The sequence below is a fragment of the Simochromis diagramma genome, unplaced genomic scaffold (genome assembly GCF_900408965.1).
Source record: "Simochromis diagramma unplaced genomic scaffold, fSimDia1.1 OVJJ01000293.1, whole genome shotgun sequence".
Taxonomy (NCBI): Eukaryota; Metazoa; Chordata; class Actinopteri; order Cichliformes; family Cichlidae; genus Simochromis; species Simochromis diagramma.
Window position 1 is genome coordinate 1777965 of NW_024386801.1, and position 18866 is coordinate 1796830.

General features: G+C 40.5%; 2 protein-coding genes across 5 annotated transcripts in view; both read right to left on the minus strand.

The window, feature by feature from the left end:
* bicd1a (bicaudal D homolog 1a) overlaps window positions 1–12260 on the minus strand; it is a 30601-nt gene extending 18341 nt beyond the window's left edge. Inside the window, exon 1 of one of the 4 annotated variants that reach the window (XM_040025009.1) lies at window positions 11754–12259. In XM_040025009.1, the coding sequence (XP_039880943.1) occupies window positions 11754–11969 (216 nt within the window). In that variant the 5' untranslated portion in view covers window positions 11970–12259. Of the gene's footprint in view, window positions 1–11753 lie in introns of all 4 variants that reach the window. The other 3 variants (XM_040025011.1, XM_040025010.1, XM_040025008.1) reach the window with 3 other exon arrangements.
* Window positions 12261–14098: 1838 nt separating this feature from the next.
* Window positions 14099–17275, minus strand: LOC120730537 (ALX homeobox protein 1-like). Its single transcript, XM_040026987.1, has 5 exons — window positions 16833–17275; window positions 16681–16737; window positions 16414–16562; window positions 14733–14846; window positions 14099–14458 (listed from the first exon to the last, which is right to left on the minus strand). Exons 1-5 carry the CDS (start codon window positions 17068–17070, stop codon window positions 14297–14299), a joined length of 720 nt encoding a protein of 239 aa, XP_039882921.1. The 5' UTR covers window positions 17071–17275; the 3' UTR covers window positions 14099–14296.
* Between the last annotated feature and the right edge of the window lie 1591 nt (window positions 17276–18866).

The following is an 18866-nucleotide window of genomic DNA, read 5'->3' on the forward strand; positions in this document are numbered from 1 at the left end:
AAAAATGCCAAGTCAAGAGATCTGTCAGACACACGAGCACATTTCCACAAGTAAGGGGAAAGTGTGTAATCACAGCCAAGTAAGAATGGAGGAAATCAATTAAAAGATGAAGAGTAATTGCAAATTTTAGCAAAACATGTTGAAAATCTGTTGTTTTTTGTTGTTGTCAGTGGACAAAATTAGAGTTTGCAGTGCGAGCATTCTACCGCAAGTGTTTGTTTGTGTGCTTTAGGTCATCAGGACTACTCTACTGAATCACGAGGGATATTTATAGCTTATAACTGTATTGTAGAGTGCACATGCATGCTCTGCAGAACCTGTTAAATTTCCCTAGAGAGAGCTCCTCTATCCCTGAATTACTGTCTGCACAAAAATTGAGCTACATGAAATGAATGATTTATAGATAGTAATGAGGATAAATAGCTCGCTTTCTATTCCTCCTTACCAGAATGCTGTTTAGTGCAATAAAGCCTATTATTCCTCTTATGACAATATGCTATTATGCCCACAACTGAGGAATAAAAACATCTATAATGTAGGCTAACAGCTGAAAAATGCTTTCATGTGCTTTAAAGTGGAAAATCAATCCCAGAAATCCACAATGGTGTCACATCTGCTGCTCACCAACACAATGACCAGAGAACACGCTGTGTGAAGCCGAGGGTTCTGCCAGTGCGACAAGCGGTGCCTGGCTAAAATGTTGCGGCTTGTTTGAGTGATTAAATTTGGCCCAAGTCTGCTCCTGATAAGAAAGATGGTTGGATACTTTCCCAGAATGCCTATCACTTATACGTGTTTAGTCTGAACCTGACTGAATGGACGGTGCGGTGGTAGAGAGGCCGCTGTGCATTAGGTTTCTTTGTTAGATTTTTTTCTTTATTTACTGCTTTTTCTCTTAAAATACGTCCCTATGTTCGCCTTCTCCGCCTCCTTACTTCACCCTTATCGTCCCCAGATTTAAAATCAACCTTATTGACCCAGTGTGAAACTAAACAATGGCCTACATAACACTACACTACATTACTGATCTGATGACAAACCATTACATTCACCTAGAAAGCTGCGATTTCCCATTAGAAAGGAAGCAATGACCAGTGTAAGCCGACAGATAGGAAAGCTACTAGAGGACTGCACAGACTGTACCAGCTTTAGCTGTGTCATTCTCTTTGCTTGGTAATGTGCCCTACAGGAGATCCTGAGCTAGTGGACCACAAAAACACACAGTGGAACCTTCAAGCTATTCCAACACACAAATACGTATTCAGAAATACACATCGGTACAGGACAACTCGCACTCGTGCTAAGTCACTGTTCATTCCTGCCTTTCACAAAGAGGGAACAACAAAAGATAAAAATGAACACAACTGTAACATCACCTGTTTGTTAGTAAAGCCTCAACCTGAGCATTTTGACCACGCCATCAAGATTTTTTGAAATAATGAGAATAATGAGAAAAAGAGGGACACGGCACGCTCATATGATTGTGACATATTTATCACAAAGGGGGGTTTGGCAGTTTTACTTTACTGTCACTTCTACAAAGTTAATACAGTGATGAATAGAAACCTGTGACTGAGACATAAACTCATCTTCTAAGTCATTATTTAGGCTGTGGACTGAGTGAGCTGCAGGGTCATGTTCTATTTTTTTGCACAAGTGCTTTAATGCAGGCTTACAGCATCAGCTTCAACTCAAGAGTTGTCACGTCATTAACCCATATGTGTGCATTCTCCTCGGTTCCTTAAGAGGAATTTACAAACCAATTGGTGGCATCACAGCGGCTCCATAAAACCTCTCCGAGAGGACTTTTTCCGTGATGATGATTTTATTTCTTCCCCAGCTCCTTTTACTTGTGGTGTCCCGCAGGGTTCCGTATTAGGTCCAATTCTTTTTTCCATCTATATGTTACCCTTAGGCCTAATCTTTAGGAAGGATAACATCTACTTTCACTCATATGCCGACGACACCCAGATTTATCTTCGGTTCACCTCCACACCCATGGAATCGCTAGTCAAATGTCTTGACGAAGTTAAAACCTGGATGGCCTCAAATTTTCTTACCTTCAATGAGGACAAACCTGAGGTAATTATTTTTGGACCAAGTTGTAATTTCAATGCCCCAGATTTGGACTTATGTAACCTAACATGTGCTGTTAAAACGCATGTAAAAAAAACCTGGGGGTTTTCTTGGATAGCAAACTTACATTTGAGAAACAAATTAATTCAGTTGTCCAGCGGTCCTTTTTTAAATTAAGGCTCCTATCCAAAGTGAGATCTTTTTTATCCTTTAGAAACTTGGAACGAGCAATTCATGTGTTTGTTTTATCTCAACTGGATTACTGCAATTCACTGTATGTGGGTGTCAGTCAGTCCAACTGGTACAGAATGCTGCAGCTCGCCTTTTGACTCGTGTGAAGAAACACCAACACATTACTCCGGTGCTTGATTGCCTTCATTGGCTTCCAGTGTGTTTTAGAATTAAATTCCAAATCTTACTTTTGACTTATAAAGTGCTAGTTGGCCAGGCACTGGACTATTTGTCTGACCTTTTGCATCTTTATACGCCCTCTAGAGCCCTTCGATCAAGTGATCATCTGCTCCTTACCTTACATAAGTTTAGGATGGTTCATAGAGGAGATCGGGCATTTGCGGTAGTGGCCCCGAAAATGTGGAATAATCTACCTCTCCACATTAGAAAGGCCCCAACTGTTACTCTTTTTAAATCTCATCTTAAAACACATTCGAAACTGCATGAGAGTTACCAATTCTTTTATCGAAATTTTCTTTTAATTTTCTTACCTGTTGTTGTTGTTAATGTCATTGTTTAATTGTTATTTTGTACAGCACTTTGGTCAGCTCCCTGTTGTTATTAAATGTGCTTTATAAATAAATAAATGAAATGAAATGAAAACTGTTATACTGTCTGTGCTGGGTTCAGTGCACCTTTTCAGTCTTTTAATAAGCTAACTATGCAAACTAGGCTGGCTAGCTTTGGCCATTATATCAGCAGCTCACTCTTTCGTCCGATTAATGTCACATTTCACTTCAACAAGTGTTTCCCTTAAACCCAAAGTTTAGCCTTAAAAATGCCGGTCCACATACCGATGAATGACGTCATGTGGCTACATTCATTTCCGTGTGTATAAATGTTAATGAAAACTTTGTGCTAGTTTCCTTATAATTAATCAGCCAAATATTTAGTGCTTTATAAATGAAATATTTAGCTGATGTCATAAAGACAAAAAGGCCAAAGAAAGTATCGCTTATCAAAGAAACAGAGAAAACACGTACCAGCGTATCGCTGCCAAATCTGTCGCCACTAAAGATTTGGGTAGTTTGATCAACTGATCAAGGGATAATCATTTTTTGCTTCATAGGAAATTGATAGCACGATGCAAATGAGGCTGTTTCTCATACTTGACTGCACAGCCAACAATAACAGTAACATGTGGGATGTGTGCTAAAGCTAAATTATGTTTCAGAAACACTGCAGCCCATATTGGACCGTTCTTTCTATTTGAAGGTTATTATGTTGTGCATGCAGGTGTGTAACTGTGTGGCTAAGTGAATCAGCTGTAAGGTAATCCAAACAAATCCTCTCCCTCAGGTTACAAGCTGATAAACACAGTGATTTGCTCAGAGGTTCATGAAAAATAAATTAGCAGAAAAAAAGTGATAAAGTTAAATATTTCTAAAAGGATAATCCACCAATACATCAAAGTGGCCAGATTTAATATCTTATTAAATTTCCATCTCCATTTATACCCCCCAATCCCGCCATAATTTTCATTAAGTAGTCAGGAGACGAAGACCACTACTGGAGTACGTGTCTTCTTTCTTTATGCAGTACCTCCCTCTATGCTGGTGTCCTTTATCCCCCTTTTCAGGTGGCGGAAGAAGAAACCGGAAACTTAAAACAACAACAGCGTCTGAACACTGAGGAATGTGTTACAACATCAAAAGACAGAAGTGACTGAAAACTCGCAGGCTCATTGATAATCTGTATTCGTTCCTGCAGACACACCCAGACAGGCAGCCAGACTCATAAAAACAGAGAGACACACAGAGCAGATTCATCTGATAAAACGCTCTCCTCTCTCTGCACTCGGTCTCTCCTGATAAAGAGGACTCAGCCAAGCCAGACAAATACAGACTACAATGGAGAGGCTAGCCTGCACACAGTGACCCTCTTGGTATTGCATGCATGGGGCCTCAGGGTGACTCAGTGCTTTTGTGCAGCCACAAGAGACCCTCCATGCCAGAGTATGTAGAGTTTGATTTCTTGAAAAAGGTACTAATAAGGTGCAGTATGGCACATATTCACACCCATGAGAGTCTTAAATATCTCTCCATTGTGTATTATAAGCTGTTTTATCTGTTTCTGCTCCTTTTGTATGAAATGTTTTCCTTGTCAAAATGATTTGTTATCATGCTTGATGTGAGTCAGTGTTTGGACAAAAAGTTCGCACCCAAAACTGCCAAAAAACTTAATCCCACTAATTCCAATTAAGGCCCATCATCTCCATATTCACCCTGACATGGCATACTTCCTGTTTTAGTTTCCTGACCTTACTTGAAGTCATGACCAGTGTACTGAGAACATGGTTAATTAAACAGGTTGACTATGGAAAGTCTGTCTAATTCTATACGTTCCCTAATAGGGCTGAAGTGACAAAGACGCATCTTTGACCCTATTCTGTATGGCACACCCATCACAAGCGCATGCTTGGGTGTGCATGTGCTCATGCCTGCCTTTGTGTGTGAGAATGGTGACAAGGCAGAGGACAGGGAGGATCATGCGCATTTCCAAGCGCCCTTTGCGGGATAAAATAGCCTCTGGATATGGAGATAAAAGGCTTCTCTTTATCGGGCATGCTGGGATGAGAAGCATAGAATAAGACTATACTGTAGATGAAACTCAATAGCTCTGTCTAGACAATAAGAAAGGCTTAACAACCACATTCAGTGATGCATTAATGACTTAAGAGAAGTCCAATTTAATTCAGGCAAACAATAAATTTTGACGACACATGGAATAATGTATTTTTTTTTCCTCCTTGTGAGAGGATGGACAGATTTTTCTGCTATGGTATCCGAGTTTGCAGCACACACAGCTAAAGTGGACAACTAATCGATACAGCAGCCAGCAGGGAGGGGAGTCCTGTTCTTACTACATTTCACTGCAGCAAAAAGGAGCATTCTGAAAAAACGTAATCTATGCAGGGACGGGCGAACCTGAAGGGGCTCTGCAGGTTCATTAAGCCCCTTTCTCTGTGACAATAGAAAAGAACAATCGTTACACTGAAGCAACTGAACAAACTCTGTTCTCTGCTCCTCTATTCTGCTGACACAGCACACTTTCGTGTCTCCTCCCCTTTTCTCCATTACGTCAATACAACCATAAAAACCTGAAACAACAAAGAGGGCCTGGTTGATAGGCTGAAATCACTCAACACCACTACAATATCCTGCCGCCCCTCACTCTGTGCTCTCCATCACAACATCCCCACCCGAGCCTCCCACCTTTCGTGTTGCACACGCACACAGGGGAAAAACAGAAAGGGGGAAGCTCTGTGCACATCAGCCCAGATGTGTGGCTCAAATACAAAGACCAATGATTTTCCCTTCAGGTGCTGGAAAAACACACACGGCAACTCTCCACAAAAACAACAGAGACCACGAGGGCATGCAGGTCCTTATCTATATGCTTGACTGCATCCCTGAGCCTGTTGCAAGGGTCACAGGTCAGCATCAGCGAAAACTGCACAGTGCATTCCACTCTTGGCTTTATTTCCATCCAAGAGGCAAAGGTGCCAAAAACAGTTTGATTGCTCATAAAGCGCAGTGGGTTACTGATTAAAGAGCCAGTTTTTCTAAAATGCTTGAAGCTACTAAATAGAATCTCTCACGTGTGTTTAGGCAGCATTCACCGATCTTTGCAATACACGCTACGCTACACACAATAGAGTCCAGCGTAGCTCAGACATGATACGTTTTCACCAAACAGAGCAGAAATCAATGCATAATTCCCACTTCAATCCAGGGGGGGACTGTAGGGGAATAATGAGATGAGGAGGGGCACGCTGAGCTGATGGTGTAGTGCACAGCTAAAAGATTGAAACACTACCATCTCATGAGATATTGATTCAGCCCTTCTGTCCATGTTTACTGCCTCTGCCAATGTAAAACAGGAGCCAAAGGAGGAGGTGGAAGGAGAAGCGAGAAAACCCTTTCTCCTCAGCTGCTGCTTTCTTGTTTGAGAACGTCAAACACACCAGAAATGTTAATAAGTATTCAAGTTCTGCTAATCCTTTTAATCAGTGTTCCTTTTTTCCTTCTATAGAGTGACAGTACTAATTAAAAAAAAGCCAGATGTGCACAGCAGGGAAAAAGTGACTCTTCATCTTGAATGTAGTCAGATTACACTGTTCCATGTCTGCTTAAGAAATTTGAAACTTGGTGGTGGTTGCTCATTCTAAAAAAAGTTCATCTAAAGCAATTTCTCACACACGATCATTGACTAACAGCATATCACATTAAGTTGTGCAAATCCTTCAAGAAACTGTTTCAGTCATCTAATGTGGAGCTAGGACTCAACTGCAGAGGAGAGAGTGAGATATTTATTCAGTCTGATGTACAAGTTCATCCAAAGGCACACAAACAGAAACACACAAGGAAGGTCAGCCAGTGCTGCAACAAAGAATGTGGGGAACACAACAACATTTATACACAACAGGAAACAGGACACGGCATGAGACACAGGTGATGGTAATCAAAGACAATTAGACAGATGGGGGAAGTAAAACTAAACACAAGGCTCTAGAGACATGCAAGCACCGAAATAAACTAAATCTAAACTAAACAAGTACAATCTATAGTACAGTATTCCAGTAGTCCACTGCAAGCTACAGGAATCCATGCAAACACAAAGCTTGTGAATATTTAGAAATCACACGACACTTATAAAGCGCTTTGAGGTCAGGGTTAGCCCCGCCTACTATAGGTACAAATTAAGCAGGTGAGGAAGAGACACAAGGAGAAAGGATGAGGCAACAGTCATACAGTGTTCTCATACTGACTTCTATATTAATTAGATTCAGTGTTCCATGATGTTAAAAGAAAATGGATATAATACTGTTTTTGTATTTATCACACATACAGTTGATCATCTTTGGTAACAGCCAATAGGATTTCAAAAGAAACACATAATTATACAGTCCAGCTCTTTCTCATGCTTCTTTGAGAAAGACAGATAAACCTGTGCATTCTTGTTCAGTAAGCTTCTGCTCTTCTTCAGCTTCTTTCCTCTGGATACAGTTTATGAATTAAGAAATCCTTAAATATCCAAAGATTCCAGTCATAGTGAAATCATTCACGTGATTGCGGACTATGTTTTTGAAGCCTTGGGTTCAGGTTTTTGCCATCCTTTTCATCTTCTTCCTCTTTTCTTTAAACCAGACTTGACCATATGCACAAACTGTAGAGCTGGGGAGGTATCAGCTAACACTAGCACTGGTTAGATAACAAGATGAATCCATAATTCACTGACATATTAGATGGTATGCTAACGTTGGCAGATGATAAACAGGCTGTATACAAAGCTGAACAGCCCTTTCAGTAGAACAAGATGGAGGCTGAAGACGAAGAAACTACGCCAACCTTTAGTGGCCACACCCCTTATAATGAAATACAACTTAAATAGACGTTTTTACCGATTTGAATACAAATTAAACAGGGCTGCTATAAAATCCCCCCTTACAGGTGTCATGGACAGGAAAGCTATAAACAGCTGTGATGGTGTGTTCAGACCAAATGTAAAGCAAAGTTTCACCTTGTGTACCTTTGAAAAATGCACTAGCTGGAGTATTTTTGGACCATTTTGCAACCTACATATTATCACCCGCCCCCCCATTAGCTTAACAGCCAGTAGACATAACTGATAACTGGAGTAATTTAACAGTAACACACTTTTATAACATGCGAGCAACTGCTAAAATCTCACTCATTGTCTCCTTTTTTGTTCTGTCTAAAAGTAAAGTGCACATCATACAAAAGACTTCCTTTCATTTCTGTTTGTTGCTGGCTGTGGGAGAATCTCAGCTGACTGTGCTTGTGCAACACAACGCAAACAAGTTGTTAAAATGTCTGATGATGAAGCTTAAACCTTACAGGAGAAGGGAGTGCAGGGCCCGGTCTTTTAGCATTACGTTCTACTTATCTGATTAGGAAATTCCACGTTGATCTGATGAATCGTGACTCAGCTTTTCTTTCTTGGTCTTTCAGATTACCATGTGAAGTCTTTGACACAGATCTCAGCTGGCATTTTTCATGGCCCAAAGCAGAGGGAACAAACTGACCTGTGAACTGCCGGTTCCCAACTTATCACAAATGTCATTTCTTCTGCAAGCTTCTGATCCGAAAGACCCAAAAGATGACTTATGAAAGCAGCTGAAATTGCTAACTTTTATTTCACATGCTTCCTCAGATCCAAGGTGTATGAAACATGTCAAGCATTTTTATTCAACTAAACAAAATAAATAATTATATTATGAAATGATAGCAGAGCGATTCTCTTCCAATACTTCTTAAAGGTAAATTCAAGCTTTGCTGACAGCGTGAATCCCTAGAAAGCATATAACCTCACTGACATGATGGAACTTATTCTGTTCTGCAGTGGCATCCTCCTCCTTCTGCCTCCTACTATGTGTCCTTCCTGAGGTTGATCTGCCCAGAGATAGCGCTAACAAGCCAAAGCCACAGGGTAGTGATGTCTCTGTCACTGCTTAGGCAGCTATCCAGAGACATACAGTGCATACACACAGAGAAACAAGGAACGGCTGATTGGGTCGTGAGGCAAACACTGAGACGGGGAGGGAGAGACGGAGCTGGGTGAGGGAAACAATGTATAGGTAAAAAGTGGACAAAAATAAAATAAAATATGTATTCAGTGCCAACACATGCTCTTGGACCCTGCAGATAGCAAAGAGATGCAATTGCAGTTATTTCTGAAGAAGCAACAGTATGATGAATATCACTGGAGCAACATCAATTTCTTACAAAGGACTGGGATCATCATCATCATCAAAAACAACAACAAAAAGCAAAAATGTCCAAAAAATAAGTTTTTGTGTATGATTGTACACACAAAGACTGTTTGACTTATTTGCGTGGAGGATGCTGATGTGTCACGTCACATCATGACTTTCCATATCCAAGTCCTTGTGGTTCATTGCATAGCAGATACTCACACAGATACACACTGTTTGTAAAACAAGCCCAAATTAGTCCTGTGTTACAGTAGCTGAGGCACTTGTGTCTTGCATGGGTTTCTCCATGTGTTTAGTTTGTGAGCTGAATGTGCAGCACAAGCAGCGCCCTAACCAGCGTCTCCCCACCAGCTGGGACCTGGACTGAGGGCAAACAACCTGAGCACACGGGGAATACAGTGCTGCGTATGTGTGCCTACAGAACGTATGCAGACGCAGTAGGAACATGCATGCAAATCTGGGCAGCTTGGACATACACACATGCAGACACAATGGCATATGATCCGTGTGGCATCTGGATAACAAATACACACTTCAGGCATTTTTTCTTTGTTTCTACAAGTATGATAAAGTAGTCTTTTGTCAGTTGTTGCTGAAAAATATAGAACAATGTAATACAAACAATACGACTGAAGAAAAACATTGTAATCTGAAATAAAAAAGGTGTCTACCTTTCGCTGTAATTATATATTCTATTCCACTTAATCCCAGAAGCAATTTCAGTTTCTATCTGGAATTTCTGCACCTTTTATTTTGCACCTCTCCCGAATACGGGGAGAGCAGATGTGATGTTATTGAAGTGGCAGGTTTGCACTCTGCCATTTGGTCTCTTATTCATAGAAGTGTGCAGCAGACACACAGGATCCCAGAGGTGGGGTTTTTTCTGCTGAAGCAATATCACATACAGAAAATGTTGCCTCTGTCAAGCGAGAGGTCAATCATACAGGCAAGCAGATGTGAGCCGACCACAACACTGAGGAATGGTTGGTGGTTTTTTGCTGACCTGATGTTCTTTTTCAGTTAAAATCAAAGTTTTACTACAAATGTGAAAACTAAAAGGATGAATAATGTACGAGCAGCTGCCTACACTACTGCTTAAAAACTGCTGACGTGCTTAATTTATTTTTTAGAGGCAACTTCCTCTCCCAAAGTCAGTTCTTCCAGTATGCTTTAGTCTTATAATCGTCTCCCCTCTTAAAACACGGCCATGTCTTTGTATTTCTTCTCCATTATCTTTTCTTTCTCAACATATTCTCACCATAGTCCATCATAATACCCATCCCTCTGTAATCCATAAGTGTGAGTTATCAGCTTGACACTGCTGAGCTGCTGGCTGTATCACGCTGTCTCCTCAGCTTTCTTGCTGTGCTGTTATCTGCACTAAGATCGTTCAGATTCTGCATGCGTGTCAAACCGAAATGTTAAGCTAAGCAGTGGAATAAAAGGGTACGAGGAACAAAGTATGAATACAATTAAGCATGCAAAATGTAAAGTGATAAGTGATGCTTAATGTACTGTGTGGATTCTTTTTTATTTGGCTATATTTGGTGAGCTAGATTGCACAAGAAAGAGTCACTGATGTGTAGGATGAATGTGGACTTTTAGAGGTTTATTTCAAATGTTCTACACGTGAACCAGAATCAAAATGATTCTTATGTGAAAAACTGAAACAATAAAAAGAATAATTCAGAGAATTACTTTGACCAGGGCTGTTGGCTATCTTTGAAAGATTTAGCTAACACCCTTAACATATCAAAAAGATCACCTGTAACACATGATGCATTCTGACAGTCCTCGATTATTTGCTTTCAGAAAAAATAAACAGGGTATTAAAAGTTTTCTTGTGACTCGATGACTTAAATGTTCGACCAAAGCAACTGATGTTCAAGTGATAATAGATGACTCCATGTAAATAATGACGGGGCCTATCTCGATGCCACGGACACTCACAAGCACTCACCGCACCAGTGTAACCAGCCTTCAACTCCTTCTTCCAATGGTCAGCAGTTTCCATAGGCGACCTTGGACCAGGGAGCCCTGTCAGCATCTGCCTCTTGCTACATGTATGCACTGAGTAACTCGACACCCTGCAGTCATTAGCCAGGTCGACACCTACCTTAAAAGATCTTGGATTTTAACGACATGTTTTGATGTGACTTTATCTCTTATAATTCAGACCAGTTGATTATTGAAGCACCATATGGCCTGCAGTGAAATACCCTCAAGAAACATCTAAGCAAAAAAAATAAAAGGTCCTAAAAGAGTCCCTGAAATTCCCTAATGACTCTTCTTACTATGGAAAACAAAGAAACTCCCTGTTGTGGGAGCTGAAGTGGACTGTTACTGTGTGCTTGCAATTCCGACACTGTAATGCTCAGTGCTGCTCGATATACCCACTGCACAAACAGCATTTTACATCATAATTTATTCATAAAGCAATTTATTCATACAGTGTTGCACATTTTCCAGCTGGAGCATCTTCAATTGCATCATATTTAAGTTGCATTAAACTACTGCTCTTTTTGAAAGCCCTGATAAATTGCCGCCCCCACTCTGCCTCTGGGCGTCAAACAGGTTTATAGATACCCGCTGAGCGTCACTCAATTGAGGTGCAAGCGAGTCACACACCTGACTGCAGTGCTTTCCCCTCCCTACAGAATGAAAACAAATAAATAAATAGAATCACTGCCCCATCCTCTCCTCTTACCTCTTGTAACTGCTCCAACTCCTTCCTGAGGATCTCTTGTTCGGTCTCTAGCTCTGTATACTTCTGCTTCAGCGCCTGATTCTCCTCCAGGACAGCTAAACCGCACTCCGCAGCCCTGATCTTTTCCCGGTTCGCCTCGGCCAGTTCCTGGGCGAGCCGCTCCACCTCGGCCCGGTACTGATCCACCGATTCCCCGCATCCTGCACCAGCGGCCATCGCCCCTCTCTCTCGCTTTCGCTTCGACTAAAAGCTTTATGTCCCCCTGTCTGTCTGCGGTTCCCCCCGTCTCTCCACCGCTTTGGACAGAGGCAGATGAGCCAGATAGGCGGGCGGAGGCTGCGAGATGATGAATATCCGCCCCCCACCCCTCCTCTCCACTGAGAGCCAGCTGCAGAGGCGACTGGAAACGAAGCACAAAGTAAAAACAACAACAACAAAAATAAATCTGTGTTAGCGCTTCAGTATTCTGAACAACATTCAACAGCTGATAAAAACGAGCTTTAAATAAATGACAGAATAAAATCAGGTCAGTGGTGTCTTCTGTTTGACACACAGCAAAACTGAGAGCATCAATTTTGCTTATTCATGGGTGCAGGGGCGCCATCTGTCGGTTACTCTGGTGTATTGCTTCCCATCTGAGCGTGTGCAAACATGTAAATGTTACTGAGTAAACGGATGCCTTCTGCTTTTTAAATGTTTTAATGATTACGTTACGTTTTCTTAAGGAAATAAATAATAATAAATTCGTATATGAAAAAATTAAACCAAAAACTGGTGAATTTTGAAATCTTTATCAACCAGGTAGGTGCAATTTATAAGCTTTTATGTCATATAATCAGTTGTGGATTTTTATAATCTAATAAAAAGTTTAATCAAACTACTTGTATACATATAGTAAAGTCTCACTGCAGATATAACAGGAAACACTAAAATATATATATAATTTAGTGTTTAATATCACTCTCAGGTTGTGTTTATACCATAAAAGTTATTTGTGTCCATTGCATTTAAAAAATTGTTTTTACTGACATCAATATGCTTTTTATGCCAGACAGGGGTCCTGATGCAAGTTAGTGCCTTAGTGAAATAAGTTTTTCTTACAGTTGCAAAGACTGCGATATATTTAAGGTGAAAGGAAAATGGTGTACAACTTCTTAAAGTATTGGGTAATCTCTTCCTGTGTTGATTCCTTTATGGCACTCGTGACCAGTAAAGTCTCCGAACTATATGGAAACGATCTTACTCTCAAAGTAAGCAGGTACAGCTAATCTATGTGGATCCTTTCTAACTGAGACAATAAAAGTTTAATGGAAGAATAGTGACAAAGTATAAAATAATAAATTAAGATCAAATGTGAACAATAAACTAACATTCGATGTAAAACATTGCAACAGCTATTTGGCATAAGATAACCTGTCTGGTATCAGTAACTAAGGTTTCCCAGGAATTATTTCAGCCTTTTAGGAAATGTAAGATGCCAGTTTGGAATTACAATAACAAAATCCAATAAAAGTACGATTATGAGGTTCTCAAGGTTGTTGTTTTTTCTCTTTCCAACAACTATTTTTGTCCCCTTACTGTAATCCCTCCCATTCAGCCACCAGTGTGGTTTATCTTACAGCAAACACATGCAATAAAGTAAGATAAGGCCAGGGTGAAAAGTTTAGCCGTACTCAGAGCCCTGTTAAATGTAATCAGTTATGACCCTGTCAAGTAAATTATTGAATTGATAGCGAAGGCGACGCTGTGTTATCTCTCTTATAATTGGTAATTATTTGAGAACTGGCCTATGTAACACTTCTCAGAAAAACCTGGAATTGTCGCACACAGCAGGTTTCAAGGTGACTGGTGAGCACAAGGCCACGAACAATACTTAATATAAATATGTAACATTTGCTCGGCAAAGGAACAAGAATGAATCAAAACTTTTCACTCTTTAAGTTCGCCTAGAACACAATTATTTATATAGCTCTATAGCCCCAATATACAGTAATGATTCACCCTGTATTTCTCCTTTGATCCCACATGTTGTCTAAATCTGACCTGCCAATAACCTCAAGTTACAAGCCCAAATTAAGATAAGGAGAGGTTGTCAGAAAGTCAAACAGATGAACAGGTCATGGCAAAGCTGTATCTTATCTGTGACAAGGAAAAATCGTGTCATGAAAAAAAACACAGCCAAATCCTTTGCTGCACAGTAACAGTGCGGTGACACGGCTCTCTCTACCAAGAAGTATATCACGGTACAGGACGCCCTCAAACCTTGATCTGTACAAATACATCAGTACAGACTAATCACGAGGACTTTTATTTCGAAGAAAGACATCAGAACGTTTGAAGCAATCAGCTTTATTGAGATAAAGAAAAAGATCAGTGCCTTTATTTCAGCTTCACACAGCGTGACACATTAAAAGCAAAATATACGGCTACAGTATTTCACAGATTCGTGTTTACGTTTGAGCATCATCTCAAACTTTTTTCTTTGCCTCGTGTAATTAAAAACAATGTAAAAAAAAAAGTGTTATGCAGAATTGGTGAAGGTGCTATCGTTCTGTTCCCAGCATGTCAACATAGAGAGTCCTGTGACCAGGAGAATGTGCGGCGGTCAGCACAACCGGTGTTGTTGATGAGCTGAAATACAGCCTTGCTTGAAGAGGTTTTGGTAAACAGCAGGGCAGGCAGCACATTGCTTGCAGCTGGGGCTTCTGTGAGAGCAGAGAAAGATGTTTATCTCACAGGAATAACCAAGATATTCTACTTATGAACCTCATCAATGGCTCAGTTACTAAGAAAGTCACGCTGTATTCAAAGACTTTATAATATCATAAACATTTTATTGTTTAAATATGTCTAAGCTGTGTGCTTTATTTCTTAATTGTAAAGAGCTTCGAGCTGCGTTGGGAATATGAGGGAAGCCTTATAACAGAACATATGTGAGAATAATAAATACACATTTTACAAAAATATATGTCAAATTACCTCATAATAAAGCCGGTGAAGATTGGTCGAAAGTAAGCGCTGCCTGCTGATCAGCTCTATGTCTCTGAGTGTTTCAACCTTCCTCCATTTGGCCCTGCGGTTTTGGAACCAAATCTGAATAACACACACAATGACCATTTATTTAGAAAAATAAATTAAACTTCAATAATACTAATACAAGCATGAAGAAATGTTAATGCAGTTAATTTACCTACAATGAACCAGTTCACAATAAAAGGAGTCTCGGGGTATTTTGCATTGTAATAAAAACGCCTGCATCACATCTAAAACTAACAATGATTCAAAACATTTTTATAAAAACCCCTAAACAGTGTTGCAGTTTGGAGCTAATGATTTTAAATGTGTGCTCCTATCCCGTCTCACCTTATCATTAATCATTTGAGGTTTTGGCTTGTGCAAGAATTCTGTCCAAAGACCATTATTGTCTCTGCACTAATGTGCAAAGACACACAGTTACTGGGATTAGGTTAACTGATGAGTCGCCCACAGGTGTGACTGTGAGTGCCGATGGTCGTGTCCAAATTCATGGGCTGCATCCTCCTGAGGACCCGGGCTTCGCGGTCTACGTGGGCCAGGTCCTCAGAAGGTCGGGTAGGCCGGAAGTAAACGGCTGGGGAAATTGGACGGTCTAGCCTTCTGATTAGCGTCACCGCTGTCTCAGCCGTCTGCTCCTTGCTGTCTAAAATATAACAGGACACTGGCGTAAATTCTCATACTTCTGTTTAATCAGTTTTCTATTTGACGTTTAGTCAGCTGTGTAAAAACCAAGGAGGAACCCACCCAGGGGATTAATAAAGTTTTATTTTATCTAATCTAACAACTTTAATCTCAGCCAAGCCGATTTACTCACGAACAAACAAAACACTGAAAAAAGCTCAACAATAACATTTTTAGGTTGTCTAAGTGACGTATATATTACGTTTAACCCAAGCAGCGAAAGTCCGCGGTGATGTGAAAATGATGTGCCGGGAGTTGTGCCGTTCTCGGCCGCATCAGTAACCCTCGAGCTCCCAGCTAGCTATCGAGCTGGTGGGTAACAGACGTCTCCGAAAACATCGAAGCACTTTTGCAAATATGCGATATCTTGATAAACCGAGCAGATATTTGATGTTTACACAGCTACTTTCTCGCCTGAAAATGTGTTAAAAGTTTATTTTGTGACCCAGAAAGATTCGTATGAGTAATTTTAAAACTTAGTAGCAGCCGCCATTGTTGGAAACTGTGGAGTCCTTCAACTTCGGGGAAAAGAAGGCGCATTTGTCGGCTGTATTCGGGGGAGTCTACGAATTTGAACAGCCTTCGGCGCGTCGCTGTGACGTAAGCGGTCTACAAATGCGGCCTCAGGAGGATGCAGCCCATGAATTTGGACCTGTCCAGGGTGTACATCGCCTCTCACCCTGAAACACCCGGGACAGGCTCCAGCCACCCCGCGACCCTGATAAGGATAAGCTGAAGAGAATGGATGGATGGACTCGTTAGTGCAATCAGTCAGACAGTTGGAGTGTTTGGAGCTTGCTGATTTGATCAAATGGAAATAACAAAGTAGTCACTGATACCAACGTAGCGCCAATAATAATATTACTCTGTTTATGTGGCCAGTATTAAAAATCTCACTATTTTAAGTTGAAAATAAAACCAAACCAAACAACGTGTATCCCACCTGTATTCGGCTCTCTGTCAGCTGCAGGCGAGAGGCTAACTGGTCTCTGGTGCTAATATCTGGATAATGGGTTTGCTGGAAAACCTTCTCGAGCTCCTGCACCTGGAATGGTGTAAAAGTGACCCTGGTTTGCCTCTTTCTTCTTTGACCTGTGAGCAGACAGTTTGAAACATATGATAGTAAAGAAGTGGTTCAATTTCAAACTGATTCATTCTTGAATCATCCTTTTAATCGATTTTTCTACTCATATATAAATGTATTACGCACTCTTGCAGTCTCCTGCAGCTTTTGGAGCCTCTTCATGTAGTCCCATATTCTGAGTTTCTATTGACAGAGTGAAAATTTCAACATCAAAAGGAGAACACATGTTCTGACAATATTTGAACCAATATTTTTTACAGTCAGGCTAAAAAACATACCTGTACATGGATGCTGGTTATATACTTGGCTGTTTTCTCTGATGACAGACCAGTTCCGATGTACTTCATTCTCTTTTCTGACACATGAGGGCCTTTTCAGAATTTCTTCAATTGAATGCGGTATTTTATTCCTCGGCTGAGATTCCATTCCTTTATCTATTTGGGATAACTCTTCTTTTGAGTCTCCTCTCTTCCATATTTCCATCATTTTATCGCCTACCGTCAGCTCATCTGTCATTATATGTTCCTCTTATAGTCAGTTCTTGGTCACCAGTTTAAAAGATACAAAATATTCCTTGTGCTCTGTCAGGCTCTTTCAGTAAAAACAAAATGAATAGAAATAGAATAGAAATCTCTTGATGTCTGACTTCTTCTGTCTGGGATCTTTGTTACACTCAATGCTTTACAAGGTGAGAACACATGAGTGTCCTCCCACTGCTGTGAGCAAGTGTTTGACCTGCGTCACATGATCATAAAGAGGAGGAGCTACTGCATTATGCCACAGCGTACTTTTGAAAAAGAAATACTGCATTCAGCATCCAGCATTCAAAGTTTTAATCTTTCATATATAAGCTATTAATTTAAGGTGTGTGCTCAATTAATTCTCCAGATAATGGCATCTGGTTGTTATCACGATGTTATCACGATAGAACTGAGTAGTTCAGTTTGCTCTGAGTCTTTATTTCCTTCAGCAGAATCAGCAGGACACCAGGTTCCTGTTTTGTAGGATAGATTTGTACACTAAATCTGCAGCTTGATTATCACCTTGATAAAATTTCACCATAAACAAATTTAAAATCATTGCTTCTCTTTCTTATCGCCTGATTTATTGCACAGTAATCTTTATCACCTTGGCCTCTGTATGCACTCTGACACTTTAGTTCAACTAAAAAAAAAAAAAGCACTGAGCTGCAGAGTGTAGGAGAAAGTGGTCTGTCTCCATCTAGTGGTACCGGCCTCTCAGTGAACCTGCTTGTAATTCTCTGAATATAATAATGAACCCTCATGAACAGCATGAACCCTCTGAGCTTGGGGGGCTGAAGGTAAGCAATGCACATGTTTAAATACTTTATATTAACTCATTAACCACTTATGAGTCACAAAATGTGACGCACATGTGCCTCTTGTGATCTCTAGGTAATCCGGTATGCACCATTCCAAGTCAGAGCTAAGTAGGGCTGATAAAGACACGAACACAATACATCATATCAAAGAGAAGCTAATCAATTATAGCAAGCTCACACTTAATCGAAGGTATGGTGAGAAAACTATAAGGAGTAACAACATGCGCTTTCTTACCGGCAAACTCCGGTAAGTTCAAGCCAAACTGCACGGCTCGTAAAACTATGAAGGTCACAGGATGCAATCAGACACAAGATAAGAGCCAAAACATTTAGACCGAGGCCGTAAAAGATTACAGTCAACGTTGTTATGTCTCATTTGCACCTCCCAGCATGTTACAAGAATAAGAGCTTCATTAAATCTTAGTGTCGTTCAGCAGTTTTGCTTGTTTCAGTGCTAAATCATTATTTGTATAGACTTCTTTTCCATTGGTATTTCAATCACTGACCAGATATTGCTACTCCACCGACCTTTGGCCTTCTATTGGTCTTCTTGGAAGAGAGCTGTCTTTCTCTCACTGTGTGTGTGTGTGTGTGTGTGTGTGTGTGTGTGTGTGTGTGTGTGTGTGTGTGTGTGTGTGTGTGTGTGTGTGTGTGTGTGTGTGTTCAATTCAGTCAGAATTCAGTTTTATTTGATAACACCAAATCACAACAAAGTAATAACAATAATAAACAGAACTGGCTCCAGGAGGAGCAGCCGTCTGCTGTGACCGTCCATTTGCTTCCTTTTCTTCATTTCACCTCTTCTTATACGCTTTAATTGTGTAAGTAAGATGCTGCAGAGCCAAGGCTTGTTCAGTAGTTTTGGTTTAAGAGTCATTTTTTGCTGGTACCTTTTATGTTACACCCCCTGAGTGTTTGTATTTATTAGTTATCCTCTAATATTCACTCCTCTTCTTTGTTTTTGTTTCTT

Excerpts from the sequence above, each read along its gene's own strand:
- LOC120730537 (XM_040026987.1), bottom strand. The coding sequence starts at position 17,070 with ATGACAGATGAGCTGACGGTAGGCGATAAAATGATGGAAATATGGAAG. Across the intron at positions 16,738-16,832 it reads TAACCAGCATCCATGTACAG|AAACTCAGAATATGGGACTA; the intron begins GTATGTTTTTTA and ends CTCTGTCAATAG. Across the intron at positions 14,459-14,732 it reads TTCACCGGCTTTATTATGAG|AAGCCCCAGCTGCAAGCAAT; the intron begins GTAATTTGACAT and ends CTGCTCTCACAG.